Source organism: Neofelis nebulosa, chromosome 16, assembly GCF_028018385.1.
Source record: "Neofelis nebulosa isolate mNeoNeb1 chromosome 16, mNeoNeb1.pri, whole genome shotgun sequence".
Taxonomy (NCBI): domain Eukaryota; kingdom Metazoa; phylum Chordata; class Mammalia; order Carnivora; family Felidae; genus Neofelis; species Neofelis nebulosa.
Window position 1 is genome coordinate 26,673,774 of NC_080797.1, and position 18,201 is coordinate 26,691,974.

Consider the following 18,201-nt stretch of genomic DNA (forward strand, 5'->3'; position numbering starts at 1 on the left):
CGTGGCAAAGACGAAATGGGCTGATGCACAGAACGCGCTCAGCACTGGAGCGTCTTCCTCCTTGCCTGAGCCCAGGGCTTGCGTGCTGGCGGTGCGCCTTGGGCGACGGTCCTAGGGAGAGGGCACGGGGGACGGCTGGGGAGGGCGGGACGGACACAGAGGGAAAGCCGGTGCCCGGGGCGTCCCTGAGCTGACCGTCACTCGGCCGGGTCCTGCGGGGAGCCGCCCCAGAAAGCAGGTGGGACGGACCCCAAGGTCGGGAGACGGGCACATCCGTCCGCCAGCTCCCAGGTTACCCTGGGCGGGGGGCTCACCCCTCGATCTTCCAGCTCTCCGTGGGGGCGTGCAGGGCAGCTCCCCCCACAGGCAGCCGACCCAGGGCCCAGGGCGAAAAGCAAGGAATAACCGGTGCGGCTGAATCAAGGTGCCAGCAGGAGACGCCTGCCCAGAGCTGGTCCCTGCCTCCATGAGTGGCCGGAGTCAGAGACGGGCGGACAAGTGGGAGGTGGGGCAAAGGGTGTCTGTGCTCTCAACAGGTGTCCGTGGCTGCTTCGAGCGTTGGCGACGATCGGATGAAGTCAGACTTCTGGAAAGTGCTTTGCAAGCGATCAAGGAGCACGCGAATGATCACCGTTATCAGTGGCGCCCTCTACCATTCTTTTGTCCGGGATTCCCCTAATTACAAGAGGCCTCTGGAGTGGCCCGAGACGGAGGCTTATGTCAGATGCTAGCATTCCTGAAATGACTCATGTGGTGACCTACTCCTCCTGCGTTGCCTGGGACTTTCTGCAGTTTCAGCGCTGAGAGTCCCCAAGTCATGGGGGCCGGTCACCCTCGCTGCAGAGGGGGGCACGCCCTGGAAGGAGGGCAGTGGGGATACTCACCGATGAGAGGCGACAATGCCTCTCGCGCCGTGCCCGCCCCCACGGCTCCCACCCCGCTCAACCCGCTGCCACGTCTGAGCGGATCTGTGGCCAGTTCAGGAGGGCTGTTACATTTTTGCTAAGAATCAAAGGTTCCCTTTCTTTTTCCTCCCTTCAGTAAGCCCTGATGGTTCGTCCTCAGACATCGTAGGAAACTCGGGGGGGCAGCGGGGGTGGGGGGGACGTAAAGAAGCTAGCTTTAATTCACACATAACCCTATTACCCAGAAACAAAACCCTGGACGTTTTAAGCATATTTCTTTCCAGATGTTTCCTATGCCTTTAGAAATACCTCTCACAAAAGTGGTTTATGATGCCCGTAGACAAAGGGCTGTGTTAACATATGCACACACCCCCATATCTTTTCTACACAAAGGAGTCCTAGGATCTCAGAGCAGGAGAGCCTCCCTCCAGCCCAATTCCTGAGTGTTACAGATGAAGAAATAACTGGGGCCACGTGACTAACAAAGCCTCTTCACCCCAGTGGTTTTCCTGACCCTCAGGAGGGAGAGGGCCACCGTGTCTCTGGGAGAACAGGCCGGCGACCCCAGGAGTGGCTCGGGATTCCTGCGATGTGGCCCATTCAGGACGTCATAATTAACCACCGTAAATATCACTTAATAGCTAACATGGCAAACAGCCTGCTCACAGGGAGAGAACGCACGTGAAGTGGACTGGAAATGACTTTCTCTCTTCCCTCTCACATCAGCCATTAATTTTCTTCCTATCAGATGCCTTGGGCCAACACAAACAAAATTAAACTTGACAGGGATAAATGTGAAGTCCTTAGGAATAGACACTCCACTCAAGAAAAAACAGGTTGGGGGAACGTGAGTCAGTTCTTGAGGAAAAACTCCTGGGAGCCTGAGTCGACACCAGGTCCCATCAACAGAAGCATAGAGTCCAGAAGAGAGGAGGGGACGGCTCCACTGTGCTCTGAAACATTGGGCTTGGTGATGGGAGCTGTGCTTCTGGGCACCCAGAGTTGGAAGCTGACCCAGAGCAGAGCAGGGGGCCAGGCTGGAGAAGCCTCCTGGAGACATCAGTGAAGACACGATTGAAGGAACTGAAGATGTTGGATGTGGAGAAGACGTTCATTCAGGGAAAATAACCCAAATTCTTGACTCTGGGGAAAGGAGCAATCTCTTTCACTGTCCGCGTACCAAAGACAGGCGGTGCCTTCTTCTCCACAGCCCCCCTTCTTTAGACCGGGGGTGGGGTCAAGCTTCCTGCCTGTTAATAAGGTGTGGCTGGAGAAGCATCTAGTGCCAGCTGTTGGCAGCTGGTAAGGCATCCCTTGTCCTCAGCTTTGGGCCTCACCTGCGCATCCCGGGCAGCTGGCAAGTAGTTTCGCTTCCATCCGGTAGGACACAATTCTTCCCTTCAGTGATTTGAGGGGCCCACCCGTGATAGAGGGATGGTCTTATTCCCAGGGATTATAGACCGTGCCACTGGATGGAGTTTTATGGAGGCAGGTGATCTTTCAGGAACTTCAACACTAAAGCCGTTGAAAAATGGAATGCCCTGGCGGGGGGCCTGGGTGGCTCAGTCGGTTAAGCATCCTACTTCGGCTCAGGTCATGATCTCGCGGTCCGTGAGTTCGAGCCCCACGTCGGGTTCTGTGCTGACAGCTCGGAGCCTGGAGCCTGCCTCGGATTCTGTGTCTCCCTCTCTCTCTGCCCCTCCCCCCCTCGAATAAATAAACATTACAAATTTTTTTTTTTAAATAAGGTCGACAGTCGCTGGGTTCAGGGCCCCCCTCCCCCCGGATTCATCTTAACTTGATTACATCTTCAAGACCCTGTTTCTAACGAAAGGCACATTCACAGGTACCAATGATTAGTATTTCGACACGTCCTTCGGGGTGGGGTGGGATATAATTCAACCACAGTGATGCCCATTCCTTCAGCGTGTGCATAAGAGCTGGGTGTGGAAGGAAGGGAAGAAAGAAGAAAGGAAGGGGAAGGAGTTTATTAGTGGAAGAGTGAGACTTGCATGCAGGTATTCAATGATCTCCGAGCACAGTTGTATGTACGTGTGATCGACAGCGTGTGCACACGGCCCCGAGAAAGGGATTGCACGGTATAGCTGAACTGATACTCCGTAACTATGGATGGCTATGCAGCCACTAAAAAGAATATGTCTTAAATAACAGGCAATATGTTGGACTACGGCTTACAATTTCTATCCAATGCAAAATAGCCCTCCTAAATGTAGAGTTTGATTTCAGCAAAATTGAAGGGACATTTGGAGCCAGGGCATCTGTATGCAAGCTAACAGTTCAAAACCTGAGTTTTGCTTTCCGATGGAATATATAAATATATTTCTTGCCTCATTTCTGCCAAAGCATATTTCTCTTCCACATTAGCAGTGTTGGAGCAAGCTTTATTTCCCTAGGCTCTTTAGTATTTCTCTCTAGGGTTTTCAGCAACTGTTGGATGAGTATCAATTTATTTCTTTTATGAAAAATAGAAGTTCAGGCACCTGGGCAGCTCAGCCTAGCATCCAACTTCAGCTCAGGTTATGATCTTGTGGTTGGTGGGTTCGAGCCCCGCATCGGGCTCTGTGCTGACAGCTCGGAGCCCGGAACCTGCTTCAGATTCTGGGTGTCCCTCTCTATCTCTGTCTCTCCCCCACTTGTGCTCTGTTTCTCATAAATAAACATTAAAAAAAATTTTAATACACAAAAGTTGGTTTTCTCTAAGTCAAATCTATAGGCTCTGACCTGGAAAGATTTTTGTATGTGTTGTTAAATGAAAAAAGCAGGTTATGGAGTGAAGGGTGGTGAATAATTCTGTTCAAAAAATAGGGATAGAGCCATCCTTAAAATCCATTTATCAGTCCCTTATAAAACTAACCTCAGCAATTGTACCCCTGGGCATTTACCCCAGAGAAATGAAAATGTTAGGTTCACCCCAAAACGTGTACGTGAATGTTCATAGCAACATTATTAGAAATAGCTGAACATCATAGGTATAATCACTAGTAACAATCAGATGTCACAAACTGTGGTACATCCATGCTGTGCAATATTGCTGTTCAATAAAAAGAAACAAACCGTGGGGCACCTGGTAGCTCAGTCGGTTAAGCATCTGACTCTTGATTTCGGCTCAGGTCATGATCTCACGGTTCGTGAGTTCGATCCCCACATCGGGCTCTGTGCTGGCAGCTCAGAGCCTGGAGCCTGCTTTGGATTCTGTGTCTCCCTCTTTCTCTGTGTCTCCCCCCCCCCCCCCCGCCCATTCATGCTCTGTCTCTCTCTCCCTCAAAAATAAATAAACATTGAAAAAAAATTTTTTTAATAAAAAAATGGGGGAGACCCCTGGGTGGCTCACCCAGTTAAGCATCTGACTCTTGGTTTCGGCTCAGGTCGTGATTTCACAGTTGGTGAGTAGGAGGCCCCCGGCTCTGTGCTGAGAGGGAGAAGCCTGCTTGAGATTCTCCCTCTCTCTCTGCCCCTCCCCCTCTCACTTGCACACTCACAAGCTCGCTCTCTCTCTCTCTCAAAATAAAAAAATAAACTTAGAAAAGCGGGGAGAGCCTCACATACATGTACGCGAGTAGGTGTGAGCACAGGAAGGTGTGGGAAGATACACAGCAGACTGGTTGGCCTCTGGAAAACGAGTCTGGAAAGAGATGATTTGATTAACCTTTTCGCGTCAGCCTCTCAAGTATTTGACTTGTTCCAACAGGCGTGTGTGTGACTTGGTAAATTTGTTCAGACCCACAAGGTAGCCCCCAAACAGTGTGTGGGGAGAGGGAGAAGGCGTCAAGAGCTCCGCCTGGCCCACAGCCATGCCTGGAAAACCCTTGCTCTGTATTTCCACGAACGTCTTGAATCTGGGGTGCGGGAGCCGGGATCGAGGGGAGAGCGTGACTGGCCCACTCTGGCCTCCGTGTGTCCCGCTTCCCGGCCACCCTGACACCACCAGCCTACCGTCATGCTTTTTCCTGCCCCTCACAGCCTCTCGTGGCTCTCCACCAACCCCAGGCACTCAGGGAAGAGAGCAGGGGCGGGGGGTGACTTCTGGGTCCAGCACTGGCGAACCTTCCCTGAGCCGTCACCAGGGGCCAAGAATCATCTGAGTGCCTTTCAAGCATTGCCTCTTGCGATTCTCCCAAGAGCCCCAGGAGAGGAAGCCTGTGGTTGTATCCATTCTACAGATGAGGAGATGAGGTCGTTCTTGCTTGGCCTGGCACGGAGAACACCGTCGAAGCGTATCCCACTGGGGGCATCACCGTCCCCTGACCAAACCCGGCCCTCCCACCGATGGCCCTCGAGGCCCGCGGGCCTTTAGGAGGCAGGGGTGTTCACCCGGCACCCCCGCCCCCTGGAGGCAGCAGCTACGGAAATCGACAGAGGGGAACGTCTGGCCCGTTAACCGGCCAACGGGTGGGAGGGCCGTGTCCCCTGAGCCCTCTCAATGGGAAGTATGGAGAGATGGATGCCAGTCGGGCGCAGGCCCTGCTTCTGACATGGTGCTTCCAACCAGGAGGTCAGGCTGGGCTGCGGGAGGCCAGCAGGACGCTTGGCAACAGCTGCAGAGCAAGAATTGGCCCCAGTTGGAAACAGCCCCAACCCCAGCCACACAGTGTCGTCAAGAGGAGCTCCTTGCCGAAGCGGAGAGGCTGAACCGGGCACGAGGGGGTTGGCCTGCGGGGCGGGGCCTGGAGCTCTGTGTGCCCCGCTCTCCGTCCGTGTCCGCTTCTGTCTTGGGCGCCCCCAGACTGCAGGGGAGCAGCTGCTAGGAGAGCTGGATGATAGCTTCTGGAAGGGACGACCGGCTTCTCCTCCTGCAGTTACGAAAGTACCCAGGACGTCCTGCCTCCCTCTCTGCGGAGGCTACTTCTCAGAGTAGGGAAGGGAAACCAGGCAGGGGGGTGGTCCTGGCCTTTCTGGAAGTTTCTCTGGCTGCAGGTTCTCTTCCCTCCATCACCTTGAGTGAGTCAGCTCGGGTCATGATCTCGCGGTTTGTGGGTTCGAGCCCCGCATCGGGCTCTCTGTGCGGACAGCTTCGGATTCTGTGTCTCCCTCTCTCTCTGCCCCTCCCCAGCTCGTGCTCTGTCTGTCTGTCTGTCTCTCTCTCAAAAATAAATAAACATTAAAAAAAATTAAAAAGAGAGAGAAAGGGGAAGGACACAGACACCATGGTGGCAGATTTCATCCCAGCTCCCCTGACCCAGACCCATACCTACCGCCACACGGCCCCCAGCCCCGCCCCCTCTACGGGGCCTTCTGAGTCCAGCCACCAAACTTCCCGCCGCTCCCCAGGCTCTGACCCCAGCCCTGCCTTTTCTCGGCTTCCTCCTCTCCCTGGAAGTCCCCTCCACCTGTTCCCAGGGGCAAATTCTTTGTCATCTCTCAAGATAGCTCTGCAGTCGCCTTGGACAGGGGATGGCATGTCCTGCTTGATGCCCCTTGTCCCTGCTTGGTGACTGATGGTGTGCCTATCACTCTTACACACGTTCACAGACCACGGTCACCTTTGGGGCACGCCGCCCTCCATCTGGTGCTTCTCTGTGTGCCCATCCCCGCGCCAGACCAGGGATGCCAGAGCGGGGATTTCTCCCCTCTCCGTGCCCAGGGCCCGCACAGAGCCTGGCGCACATGCAGCACGTGAGGCTGGAGTCCATGGATACGTGAGCGCACGGAACACTTAGAATGTTCTTTTCCTCTCGTTGTCTCCAGGGATCTATAAAGGCCACTGCTTCCGGATCAATCACTTCCCAGAGGACAATGATTACGACCACGACAGCTCGGAGTATCTCCTCCGTAAGTGCCAAGCATCTTTCGCTTTCCTTGTATGTGTGGGAAGCAGGGGGGCAGCTGCAGGAAAGACGGGCCCCGTGAGGGTGAAGGGGTGCTGTTCTCTGGATGCTCTTTCTCTCCCTTTCTGATTCCGAATTGTTAGTTTGGAGGATGGCCTTATGTCCAACGCTGCCATGGCATGCTGGGTATCCCAGTGGGGTTACTTGGCGCCCAGGCCCATGCCTGGGGAGACTGAGGCCCAGCCAGAGCAGGTGACGGTGTGGGCGCTCTGCTCGCCAGGACTGCTGGTCACGGCGAGCTGCAGAGTCGCTGATTGCTGCCATGGGGCCTGGCGCAAGGAGGTTAAAGACACAGGCCTGCCCAGGCCAAGCGTCCCTAGGGGGCTGTGATACCCCAAGTACATTGCCCTCCCGGCCCTGGACCCGCCCACCCCACCCCCCACGTACCCAGCATTCTGTTCTTGAAAAATCAGACGGTCCGGTGGGGAGCCACCGCCTCTGCCCCTGCCTGTCCTGTGGTTGGGTTGACCCCCAGACTGGAAGTCACAGCATATACTGGACAAGTACAAACCCGTCCCACACGGGAAATCCAGATCTCATCCCTGGGCCTGTGAATACCACCCTGGGAGAAAGGAGGGGGCCACAGCCACAGAAGGTGCCTGGAAATGAAAGGACAGCACCCCTTGAAGCCGCTTCCCCCTTTCCCATGAGTCAGAACACGCCCACAGCTGCTCCCGGCGTCGCCCTCGGGGGCCGGGGCCCGGGGCCCGGGGCCCGGCTTCGTTGATGGAGAATCGACAGCAGCGTCCTCAGAGGGAGCGCAATTCACTCTGCACCTGCTTGTGGATCGTTTTCTTCTAAGAGAAAGGATTTGGGTTGTGAGTCGTCTGGTCAAACAGTACAGCGTGTGGTTCCCGTGGAGCCTGGGGAAGTGTCAGGAGGCTCTGGCCAGACCCAGAACCGGAACAAATTTGGCCAGCTCTGCCCCCCTCACCTTCTCTTCTTCCTCCTGCCTCTCCTTCCTTTCTGCTTTCTGGGGCCAACGCTGAAGCAAGCAAGTGACATTCCATAGGGCCACCGCACATGGCCGTGCGGCTTACGCACACACTCACCTACACTGTGGTATAAACGACACCCCTCGAGTTGTACAGTGCGCGGCCTGCACAGCCATCTGGGGCGACCCCTGGTGCTCAGCCCAGCTGGGATGGCTCATGAGCGTCGGCCCAGAGGTCAGATGATGTAGCTTTCTGGGGTTCCAGCAAGAAGCAGACGGCATGCTCAGATGCGGTGAACGAAGGGTGTCTAGTGAAGGACTATTTACAAAGTGAGGTCAGGGTTAAGGAAAGCTTGCAGGGGGTGGGGAGAGCAGCAGGGCTAGTGGCCACAGGAGCCCTTGCACTCCGGGGCCTGAGCAGGTGAGGAAAGCAGGCATGGGAGCCTAGAGAAGGGAAGCCGGGAGGACAGGGCTGCCCGGCAGGCGCTGGGGCTTTTAGGAGGGAAGGCAGTCACCTCGCCTCACCGGAGCCTTCAGGAAGGAGGCTCGGGGAATACTGTTTCCCTGCACGCTCCTCCCAAAGCCAGAGGCAACGGAGCCCGAGTATCCTTTGCGTGGTGCATGGTGCGGCCTCCCGGGGCCCAGGGCAGGACGCAGAAAGTTGGAAGGAGGACCGGGAGGGGCAAGTCGGGGATGTGCAGCACACTCTGCCCTCCAGCTTCAGGCTCCCACTGTGCCCAGATTCCACCTGCGGTGCCCGAGGTGGGGGGGTGGGGCGTGAGGGCTAGGAGGGGCCCCGCAGCGATTTTCCCAAATCGATGGGGACAGCACAGACGAAAGATCATTTGGGAAGGAAACGCCCTCCTCAAGTGTGCTCTGTGGGGGCCCGGCGGGTTCATTCACAAGCTGCTGATGGAATTGGGGCAGAGGGCAGAGCTAACCCTCCAACAAGGGGGTGTTTTTCCACTCGGGGGCTGGCGGAAAAAGGAGCTGGCCCCGAAACGAGATTCGGAGTACAGGTACCTGTGAGCTTCAGCCAGAGGGAGCAGGCAACGTCCTCGAACTGGGGGGGGGCCAAGGTCACGGTCACCACAGCCGTCCCCCACAATTCCCAGTATTTGGCCCTCTGGGCCCCAGAGTACTGTGACCCCCAAACTATGCAGAAGCACAGGAGACAGAGAGGAGGGGTCATGAGAGTTCATTTATTCACCCATTTAACACAAAGTTATTCTTGGGCCTATTACATGCCAGATACTGTGTTAGCCACACATGTCACTGCAGTGGCAGAGCGGATGCACCAGTGGGTCAGAGAAGGTTGTGGAAGGTTCCATGGTGCTTGCCTGTGGGAGTGGCAGCTTAACCATCCGGGCGAGGGGTATCGACCCTGACAGGTCCAAGGCCACAAGGTCTCACACACCCTGCCTTCCACAATTCGAGAACAAAGTCAACCTTCCCACCATGCATTCTGAAGTCTTCCTGAGAAACCAGGCTTGTGCACTGAGTTCCATCGCTGTCAGAGGGGCTCCCCCCCCAACCCGGGGGCTCTGGCAGTGCCCCCACTGGTTTGTACATCCACAGGCAGGTGTGGGGTCTGAGCGGTCACCCCACACACAAACACACAGCCTGCTGTGTCTTTTCCACCGGCCCCTCTGGCCCGGGGGGTTCCCATCCATCCCACCCTGGTCCTGGGGTCCCTTTTCTGGGTGCCACATTTCCCATCACGGAGCCGATTTGGGTGCTAAGGCTCGCAGTATTGATGTCAGGGCTGCTGGGAGGCCCCTGTGCCTGAGGGTGAGTGAGAAGGAGATACCCGTGCTCCAGACAAGACACGGACTCTCTCCAGGGCTTGATTTGGCCTTGAGGCATGGCCCCGACCTCAGCCTTGCTCGTCCCTCAGCTCTGTGCAGAACCCACGCTGCACCATTGTCTACGGCAACCCCAGCTGGCTTCTGCACATCCAGAGCCCTGGGATGAGCCTGTGTGGCAAGGGACAGGCACGCACATGACTGACGTAGGCAGGATGGATGGCTCTGAGCCAGGTCTGGCCTCAGAGACCTTAGAGGCACTGGGCTCCCTTCTCCCCGGCCCCTCTGACCCGTCTGCAGAACGGGGGCTTCCAGGGGGAGCTGACCCCAGATTTTCTGGCCAGCATGGCTTTGAGGCATGTTTCCAAAGCCCACGGGAAACCTCCTCCCAGAGCCTGCGGCTGCAAGAAGGCAGAGGAAGGAGGAGGAGGTGCTGGAGAGAAGAGCTTTATTTAATGCCCCCAACAAAGCCCCCTCTGTGAAGCAGGGCACACACTGGTGGGCTTACAGGAAAGGAGACAAATAGTGCCTTCAGAGGCTGCAAGGCCACAAACGGGCTCAGCTGGCTCAGGAGTCGGCGCCTGCCAGGGCTCCCCGACTCGCTATCCCCCGCCGGGGCCACCAAGGGTCCATGTCGCCAGGATTTCTACTGGGCTGGGAGACCTGTAGGCCCATCAGGAAGGCTGAGCTCAGGGCTCCTCCTGAAGCCCCATTTCCCTTCCTCCTGGCCCTTCCAGCCAGATGCTAAGGGGGACCCATATCCCCTAAGCCCCTACCAAGTGCAGAAAGTGTATTCTTTTCCTAGGGCCGCACGCTGGGTGGCTTAAAACAACAGGAATTTACTGTGAATTTACTCTCTCTCGGTGTGGAGGCTAGAGTCTTCAATGGGATGTTGGCAGGGCTGGGCTCCCTCCACGGCGCCCAGGGGTCTCCTGCGACGCCTGTCGGCTCCCCACCCTCCTTGACGTGGGGCCCCCTCACTCTTATCTCTGCCTCTGCCTTCACACGGCTTCTTCCCTGCCTGTGTCTCTTCCTCTGCTCACAAGAGCACTTGTCATTGGATTTAGGACCCACTCTAATGCAGGATGGTGTCCTCTTGAGATCCTTAATTTAATCACACCTGCAAAAAAACCCTCTTCTAAATAAGGTCTCATTCATAGATACCTGTGATTAGGACTTGGTCATATCTACTGGGGGGAGGGGTGTAATTCAACCCCTACAGGTAGGTATTTAATACTACCCTCCCCAGGTTACGAAACAGGAGACTTGGGACGCCTGGGTGGCTCAGTCAGTTAAGCGGCCGACTCTTGTGTTCAGCTCAGAGCGTGATCTCACAGGTTGTGAGTTCGAGCCCCACGTCGAGCTCTGTGCTGATAGCGTGGAGCCTGTTCGGAATTCTCTGTCTCTGCCCCTCCCCAGCTCATGCTCTCGCATTATCTCTCTCTCTCTCTCTCTCTCTCTCAAAATAAATAAGCAAACTAAAAAAAAAAAGAGAGGAGACTAACGTTGGCAGAAGTTAGCCACCCTGGTCAGTGGCAGAGCAAGTGTGCAAGTCCAGCTTGGCTGGACAGCGAGGTCCACGCACGTCCCACTGTGTTTAGCCACCACACCCCGCCCTGTGACCTCAGGAGGCCCTGGTCTGTCCCCAGGGGGGTGGGGAGGGGGACGATGACAGCAATGATGGCAGTGGAGATAAAGGCTGTCACTCAGAAGTGTGTGCAATGGCCAGGCCCTGTGCTAAGCCTCTTAATACACACAAAACCCACCAGAGGAGGTGGGTCCCTGCTCCCAGCTGCTTTCCGCAAACGGGGAAGCTCAGTGTTAAGTGAAGCGGCCTGACAAAATAGCCAGCATGTCCCAGAGCAGACCCAGCCCCACCTGATGCCAAAGGCTGCGTCCTCAGCCACCCATCACCACTTCCCAGCCTTCCAGAGGCTCCTTAGAGACCACGTCCGTGAAAGGCTCAGCGTAGCGGTGCGGGTGCGGCGTCTGAATGGAAGGCAGACCGGCGTTTTCATGGCTGTTACTGGGGCTCCCAGATACCATTGAGGGGCCCTCCTGCCTTCGGGCTGGCAGGGGGAGCCTGCTGCGGGCAGACGTGACTCCGGGCCTGAGCCATGGCTTGAGTGGGGTCAGGCTGCCCCCGCCTGGCCAGCTCCCAACCCGCTGAGGTCTGCAGAGCCTGATGGGAGGGAACCTTCAAAGTCAGGAGAAGGGCCTCGAGCGTCGGGGCTCCCGGCCGACGCCCGAGGCCGAGGCCGTGCCCAGAACGGCGGCCGCCCTCACCGCCCTCTGCTCTGTCTCCCGCCCCGGCCCAGGCATCGTGCGCGCCTCCAGCGTCTTCCCCATCCTCAGCACCATCCTGCTGCTGCTTGGCGGGCTCTGCATCGGCGCCGGGAGGTTCTACAGCCGCAAGAACAACATCGTCCTCAGCGCGGGCATCCTCTTCGTGGCCGCAGGTGAGCCGTTCCGCCGGCACAGGGCGCGCGCCCGGGGCGTGCGCGGGGCTGGGGGCGCCGACGCGAGGTCGTTGCTCGTAATTGACTTCAAAGGTCCGGGTGCGAGGGGGCTGGCGCGGGGCGTGGGGAGCGGCTGCTCAACGGGCACGGAGTCTCCTTTTGGGGGCGGCGAACACGTTCTGGAACTAGAGGCGTGGGGTGCACAACACTGTAAATGTACTAAATGCCGCTGAAGTGGGCACTTGAAGGGGCTCATTTGTGCCATGTGGATTTCACATCAATCACAAAAATAAGTAAGTCTAAGTGTGCAAAGTGCCACAAAGGGGCAGTGCCGGCGCCCTATGAGCCTGGCTGCCTCGGGGGGCCAGGAGGGTACCCCGAGGGACTCACGGAAGCCAAGACCTGAAGGAGCGGAGGAGGACAGGGTGAAAGGGGGCAGAACGGGCAAGGGTGCACATCAGAGTCACCCTCTGCGACCCAGTGAAGACCCACGGAGCTGCGGGTGACAGTAACACACGCCCTAACTGGCGTGACACTGGCACTCCTCCGGGCCTCGATGGAGAGACTTCAGCGCATGCCTCGCCACTGCAGACGTGGAGGCAGTCAGGCCGGAAGTGGGCTCACAGCTGGCTAGCGGCCGGCAGGTGCACATACATGGAGCAGTGGAGAACTCGGGTTTTCCGGCCTGGGTCTCCGGGGGAGTCTTGACGGGGCAGAACTTGGCCGGTGGCATCCTGGAATCTCCAGGCAGCACCTGCAGAGGTCAGATAAACTTGCAACAAGGGACCCTGTCAGGAGAAACAGGACGTGCCTGACGTCCTAGGCCTTCTAGTAAGTAAATTCGAGAGAGGTTACAAAGTTCAGTAATTCTTTCCTAATTTGTTAACAGAGCTCCTTGCACCGCCTTATCAGTGTTTTTGCTTTCAAAGCATCCTTTGTCTTACTCCAGTCTGGTGAGGCGACCCTAGATGGGCCTGGTCTCTGCATCCTAAAACGGTCCAGTAGTCCCATGAGGGTGATAATGAGAATCCCAGTAAAGGTGGTGGTTGGTGGTCGAGCTTCCTTTTTGAGGATGGGGAGGGGCCTCACAGGGCCCCACCGCGTCTTGTCCTCTCCTACCGTCTCTCGGAGAGAGGGAAGGCGACTTCCCAAAGCAGTTAAGGGACTGGTTCAAAATCTTTCAGCCAGATTCTTATGGTCCTTCCTCTACATTACTTCCACTTTTGCGTCCTTCCGGGGCAACAGATAATGTGTGAGTGTGTGTGTGTCGGGGGGGGGGGGTTTTATGTGTGTCAGGGGTGTGTGGTGTGCGTGTGTTAGCAAGAAGTACCCGAGTGTCAGGTCTCCTTCTTGGCCACGTCCCCATCCCTTTGCTTCTTGTCCCCTCCAGAGGCAGAGGTGGGAGGAAAGGGCCACACCCCATTCTCTCTCCTCCTTCGAGCCCCCAGATTTCTGAAGGTGGGGACCACTAAAGAAGTCCCTGCTGTGAGGTTTGAATCCCGTACCCCTTCCTTTCCTGAGGAAGGGAAAGATTTGCATAACACCAGCTACCACATACTACAGCCGTGGCCCCAGGGCTCGGTGAGCACAACCACATCATCCCAGATTCTGAGGGGGTAGTCAGGTGGCCCAGGTGGCTTCCCTGAAGTCACGTGGTGGCAAAGACACAGGCTGTGCCCATGGCCGTCGGCCTCCAAAGGTGCCCTCCGCAGCTGCCCATTTCCCCAGGGGGAGCCATACAAAGCCATATCCAGATGTCCCAGGTCACTGGAGAAGCTGTGGATTCCAGGGCCCTGGCAGAAGCAGGATTCAAGTGCAGGCAGCTTGGCTCTACTCAAACTCACTTATAATGAGATGAAATTAAATAAAGACCACAACAGGTGACTACATCCCACCTCTCAGGCTAGCAAAGGTCCAGCACGTTGATACAATAAATTATAGGCTGTTGACACCCACAGTCGTACTCCTGCGCGTGAGGAGCGGTGTGGACGCAAGGATGTCCGTGGCAACTTTGTCCTGGCGGAGGGCCGGAAGCCACCTGACTGACGCCCATAGCAGAGGCCTGGTTAGATATCCATGCAGTGGGTGCTACATGCACTTAGACAGACAGCTCTCCGTGGCCTGACGTGGAACCGTCTGCCAGGTGGACTGTTGAGTGACAAGGCAAGAGGACAAAGAGTATTGTGCAAGGAAAGAAAGAGATGTGTGTGTGAGAGAGAGAGAGAGAGCAACAGAGAGGGCGGGAGGGAGGGAGACTAGATACAACGATAATATAAGAAAGAAGATAACCGGGGCGCCTGGGTGGCTCAGTCGGTTAAGCCTCCAACTTCGGCTCAGGTCACGATCTCACAGTTTGTGAGTTCAAGCCCCTGTTGTCGGTGCAGAGCCCCCTCCGGATCCTTTGCCCCCCCCCCCAATCTCTCTCTGCCCCTCCCCCACTTGCATATTCTCTCTCTCTCTCTCTCTCTCAAAAATAAATAAGACTTTTTTTTAAAAAAAAGAAAGAAGATAACAGTAATAGCCTTCAGGAGGGGAACTAGGTAGCCAAGTGCCTGTGTTTTACATCTCATCGGAACTTTTGCTTTATTACCTCAAAACCAATTCCTTAAAAGAAAAGTCGGCAACCGGAATAAAGCAATACCTATCCAAGCGGGGGTGGCCACCAGCCCCTCCTCCGCCCTCCTGTCCCTCGACCAGCTCTGGGTCTAACATCTGCCTCCCTCCCTCCCACCCCTCTCCTGCTTCTCTTTCAGGCCTCAGTAACATCATAGGCATCATCGTCTACATTTCCAGCAACGCAGGTGACCCAAGCGACAAACGTGATGAAGACAAAAAAAACCATTACAACTACGGTTGGTCTTTTTACTTTGGAGCCCTGTCCTTCATCGTGGCCGAGACCGTGGGTGTCCTGGCCGTAAACATTTACATTGAGAAAAATAAAGAGTTGAGATTTAAGACCAAACGGGAGTTCCTCAAGGCCCCCTCCTCGTCTCCCTACGCCAGGATGCCGAGCTATAGGTACCGGCGACGACGCTCACGGTCCAGCTCGAGGTCCACCGAGGCCTCTCCGTCCAGGGCGGCGTCTCCGGTGGGCCTGAAGATCACTGGGGCCATCCCCATGGGCGAGCTGTCCATGTACACGCTGTCCAGGGAGCCCCTCAAGGTGACCACCGCCGCCAGCTACGGCCCCGACCAGGAGCCCGGCTTCCTGCAGCTGCACGACCTGTTCCAGCAGGACCTACAGGAAGGCTTGCGCGTCAGCGTGCTGAACCGGCGGACGACCCCCGTGTGAGCCACCCCCCTCTCTGCACCGGCCTCTCCCCAGAACAGCTGTTTGGATCCCACAGGAGGGCATCTGACCCTTAAGGCTGGACCGACCATGGACTGAAGCCAAAACCCAACCCTCCCTCGTCTCCAGAAAGTGTCACGGGCTGGCTGGGAGCGAAGCGCTGGGAGACGGGAGTTGGAAGCCGAAGGCCGACTTTGTCCCCCAGAGGGGCGTTTGACGGCCCAGGATTCCGAGATCTCCTGAGGCTGCAAGGCCTTGACCAACCTGGGAAAACAAAATCGAGCCATTGTCTCCTCTTGGAAACAATTCTTGCCAGAAGAACGGGCTTTCAGAGCCCTCCCTCTCTGCCTGGGTGAGGGGCCACTGGGAGGGATTCACCGGGTACACGGGGACCTTTGGACACTGGTCAGGTGCCGTTTGACCTGAGGTTCTGGGTCTGTGAGCGGGAAACAAGGAAGCCGAAACTTGCCCCTTTCCTGTCTGTTTCTTGCTCTCTCTCTCTTTCTCTCTGGCAGTGGCCGGTTGTTGAAATAACAGTGATCCTGAGGAGAAAGCCCCTGTAGCCAACTGGTGCTTTGGCCTTTGTGCTATCCTGGGGCCGGCTTCCCTCGACCTGAGGAGACCAAGGCCCGTGGAAGAATCCGCAGTGGAGGAGGCCATTCGCTGGCCTGGGTGTGAGGTAAACCCAGAGTCTGTGGCTTGGCATTCTGGTCTGCTTCTAGAAGTTTCTGCCGTACACAGAAAGGGCAGGGCGCTCTGACTGTACTTGAGAGTCTGGAAGATTCCACGGGTCTGAAGGAAGGTGCCCATATGGCCTCTTGCCGTGCCCCTCCCCACGGACCCTCCTCAGAGCAGCTCTGTCCCTTCTTGGGGAGCGGAAGGGGCAGACCCCCACCACCACCGGCGTTTGGCAACAGGAGCCTGAACTTCTGTTCGAGAAAGGGAGACCCGAGGGTGAACAGCGGCCAACACATCAGAACAAACATCCGTTTCCTAAGTGGTTATTGATCGTGACTGGTTGCAAATGAAGGCCAGGGGAGCAAGTGACACTCGGTTCTTCGTCCAGACAACGGCAGCAGCAGCCCCTCCCCCACACCCACTCTTGTCATTTGTTCTGCCACCACCCGAAGGGCTCAGCCGAGGGAGTTCGGGCAGTTTGGACGAAAAGGCCGCGCTGTGTTTGCCTTCCTCCTCGCGGGAGGGACATCTCGGCGCTCTGGAACCGAGGCGGCGGTTCTGCGTTGGACGTTTTCTTCCAACCACAACCATCTCTTCCCATCCCGAGGCAAGCGGAGAACGCGGACGCGAGTGTGGGTTCAGAAGACAAACTTTCTGGAACAGGGAGCTCACCCTCTTTTATATAAAACACGCGCTTTCTAAAGACAAATCCTTTCTTACTTTTTGAGACTTGGTCGTCTGATCTCGAGCGGTCGCCTGTGGTCCCGGTAGCTGTCATCCTGAGAAGTGACCAGCGAATTCTTACCTCAGCCACCTGCTCGCCGACCCCCTGGGTGGACTCAGCCCCCAGGAGTTGAGATCTGGGTCACGGTCATCGCCATCCTCCTTCACCCCCGGAGAGGAAATCTCCCCGGGGACCCCTCGCCTGACTGCCCCGGGGCGCTGGCCAGCCGAGGCGCGGTGTGCTGGGGATCCTCCGCGCTTGCCCGAAACCCCTTCCTCCCGTTGAGGTTGGCTTTGTGTGGTGGTTTGTCCAAGCATGTGCAGCCGTGAATGCTGGAGTGTCAGGGCTATTGGCCTGCCCTGCTGGGGGCCAACCCCGTCCCGTCCTGCCCCCAACCCGACCGCCCTTGGTGCCCCACCCCCCCATCTGTGACCCCATCTTCCCGGGCTCGAAGGAAAGGGGGCAACATCTGGGAACCCATCACCCCGCCAGGTCCCCAGACTCTTCTGTCACTTCCCAAAGCAAGGCAGCCGTGCTGTTTCTTCCACATAAGTCACCTCCTCCCTTGCTGCCCCGGAAGTTTCTGTCATTTCATGCAGAAAGCTGTGTTCCCATGAATCCTACCTCTCGCCCAGTCCCAGGCAGAGAATGTGGGGCCCACTCTAGGGACCAAGAAAGAGTAGAAAGAACCAACAGAGAAGGACAGAAGAGCAGGGAGCAGAACCACCTCAGAGCCCCTGGTCTTCACAGCCTTTCTCCCCACCATGCCCGGGCTCCCGGACCCTCTGCCCGGGGCCACCCTTCTGCGCACCGCCCCTCAGCCAGGGGCGCCTGGGGAAGTGGGCGGAGCTGGCTCCCTGCCACCTGTCAGGCTGAGACCTTGCGTCCCCAGAGGGGGACGCAGGGGCCTGTGCCCACCTCCTCCCATCCCACCACCCTCTCCAACCAGCCCCTGTGTGTTTCGCCCCTTAAGCACCTGTGAATCCTGTTACCTACTACTGGTTTTGGGTTGTTAGTTCTGTCTTTTTTTTAATTAAATAAAAACCTTTTTGAAATGTTCTCTTCTTGATGTGGGGGGAAGGGGTCGAGCTCCCTTTGAGTCTTTGTGGGCACTTAGGGCAAACCGTGTCCCTCCCGGGGGACACTGTGGACCCTCCAGGAGAAGAAGGAGGGCGGCTGGGCCCTGTGCCGGCCAAGGTGGGTTTCTCCGGCTTTCATCTAGGTCACCAGCCACCTCCCTGGCAACACCAGCTGGTTTCAGACTGCTGAGTGGTATCATCAAGGTGCCTTTTAACAGATGGGCTGGGAGACGGACGGGCCACCCCTGCATGTGGTGTGGGCATCTGGGCAGCTGAGCAAGCCAGACCCATCTTCAGAACCTGCCGGGCGGGGGCCGGCCAGCCAGAACCACAGCCTCGGAGGCCCTAAGTTGCCTGCCAGGGTTTCTAAGGAGTCCAGCCTCCTTTCCCCCTCCAACTTCGGAAATGATTAAAAAACAAAGGAGGCCACGTAACAAAATGGTAAAGCTGGCTCCAACCAGAGGCCAAATGGGACCAAGCCA

The 18,201-nt window shown here is 56.9% G+C and overlaps 1 protein-coding gene across 2 annotated transcripts in view; it reads left to right on the plus strand.

Annotated features, from left to right (window-relative positions):
- CACNG4 (calcium voltage-gated channel auxiliary subunit gamma 4) overlaps positions 1 to 17,699 on the plus strand; it is a 59,744-nt gene extending 42,045 nt beyond the window's left edge. For both annotated transcript variants that reach the window (XM_058702572.1, XM_058702573.1), the window contains exons 2-4: positions 6,612 to 6,695; positions 11,809 to 11,949; positions 14,703 to 17,699. In XM_058702572.1, the coding sequence (XP_058558555.1) occupies positions 6,612 to 6,695; positions 11,809 to 11,949; positions 14,703 to 15,241 (764 nt within the window). In that variant the 3' untranslated portion in view covers positions 15,242 to 17,699. The remainder of the gene's footprint in view (positions 1 to 6,611; positions 6,696 to 11,808; positions 11,950 to 14,702) is intronic.
- Positions 17,700 to 18,201: the final 502 nt, after the last annotated feature.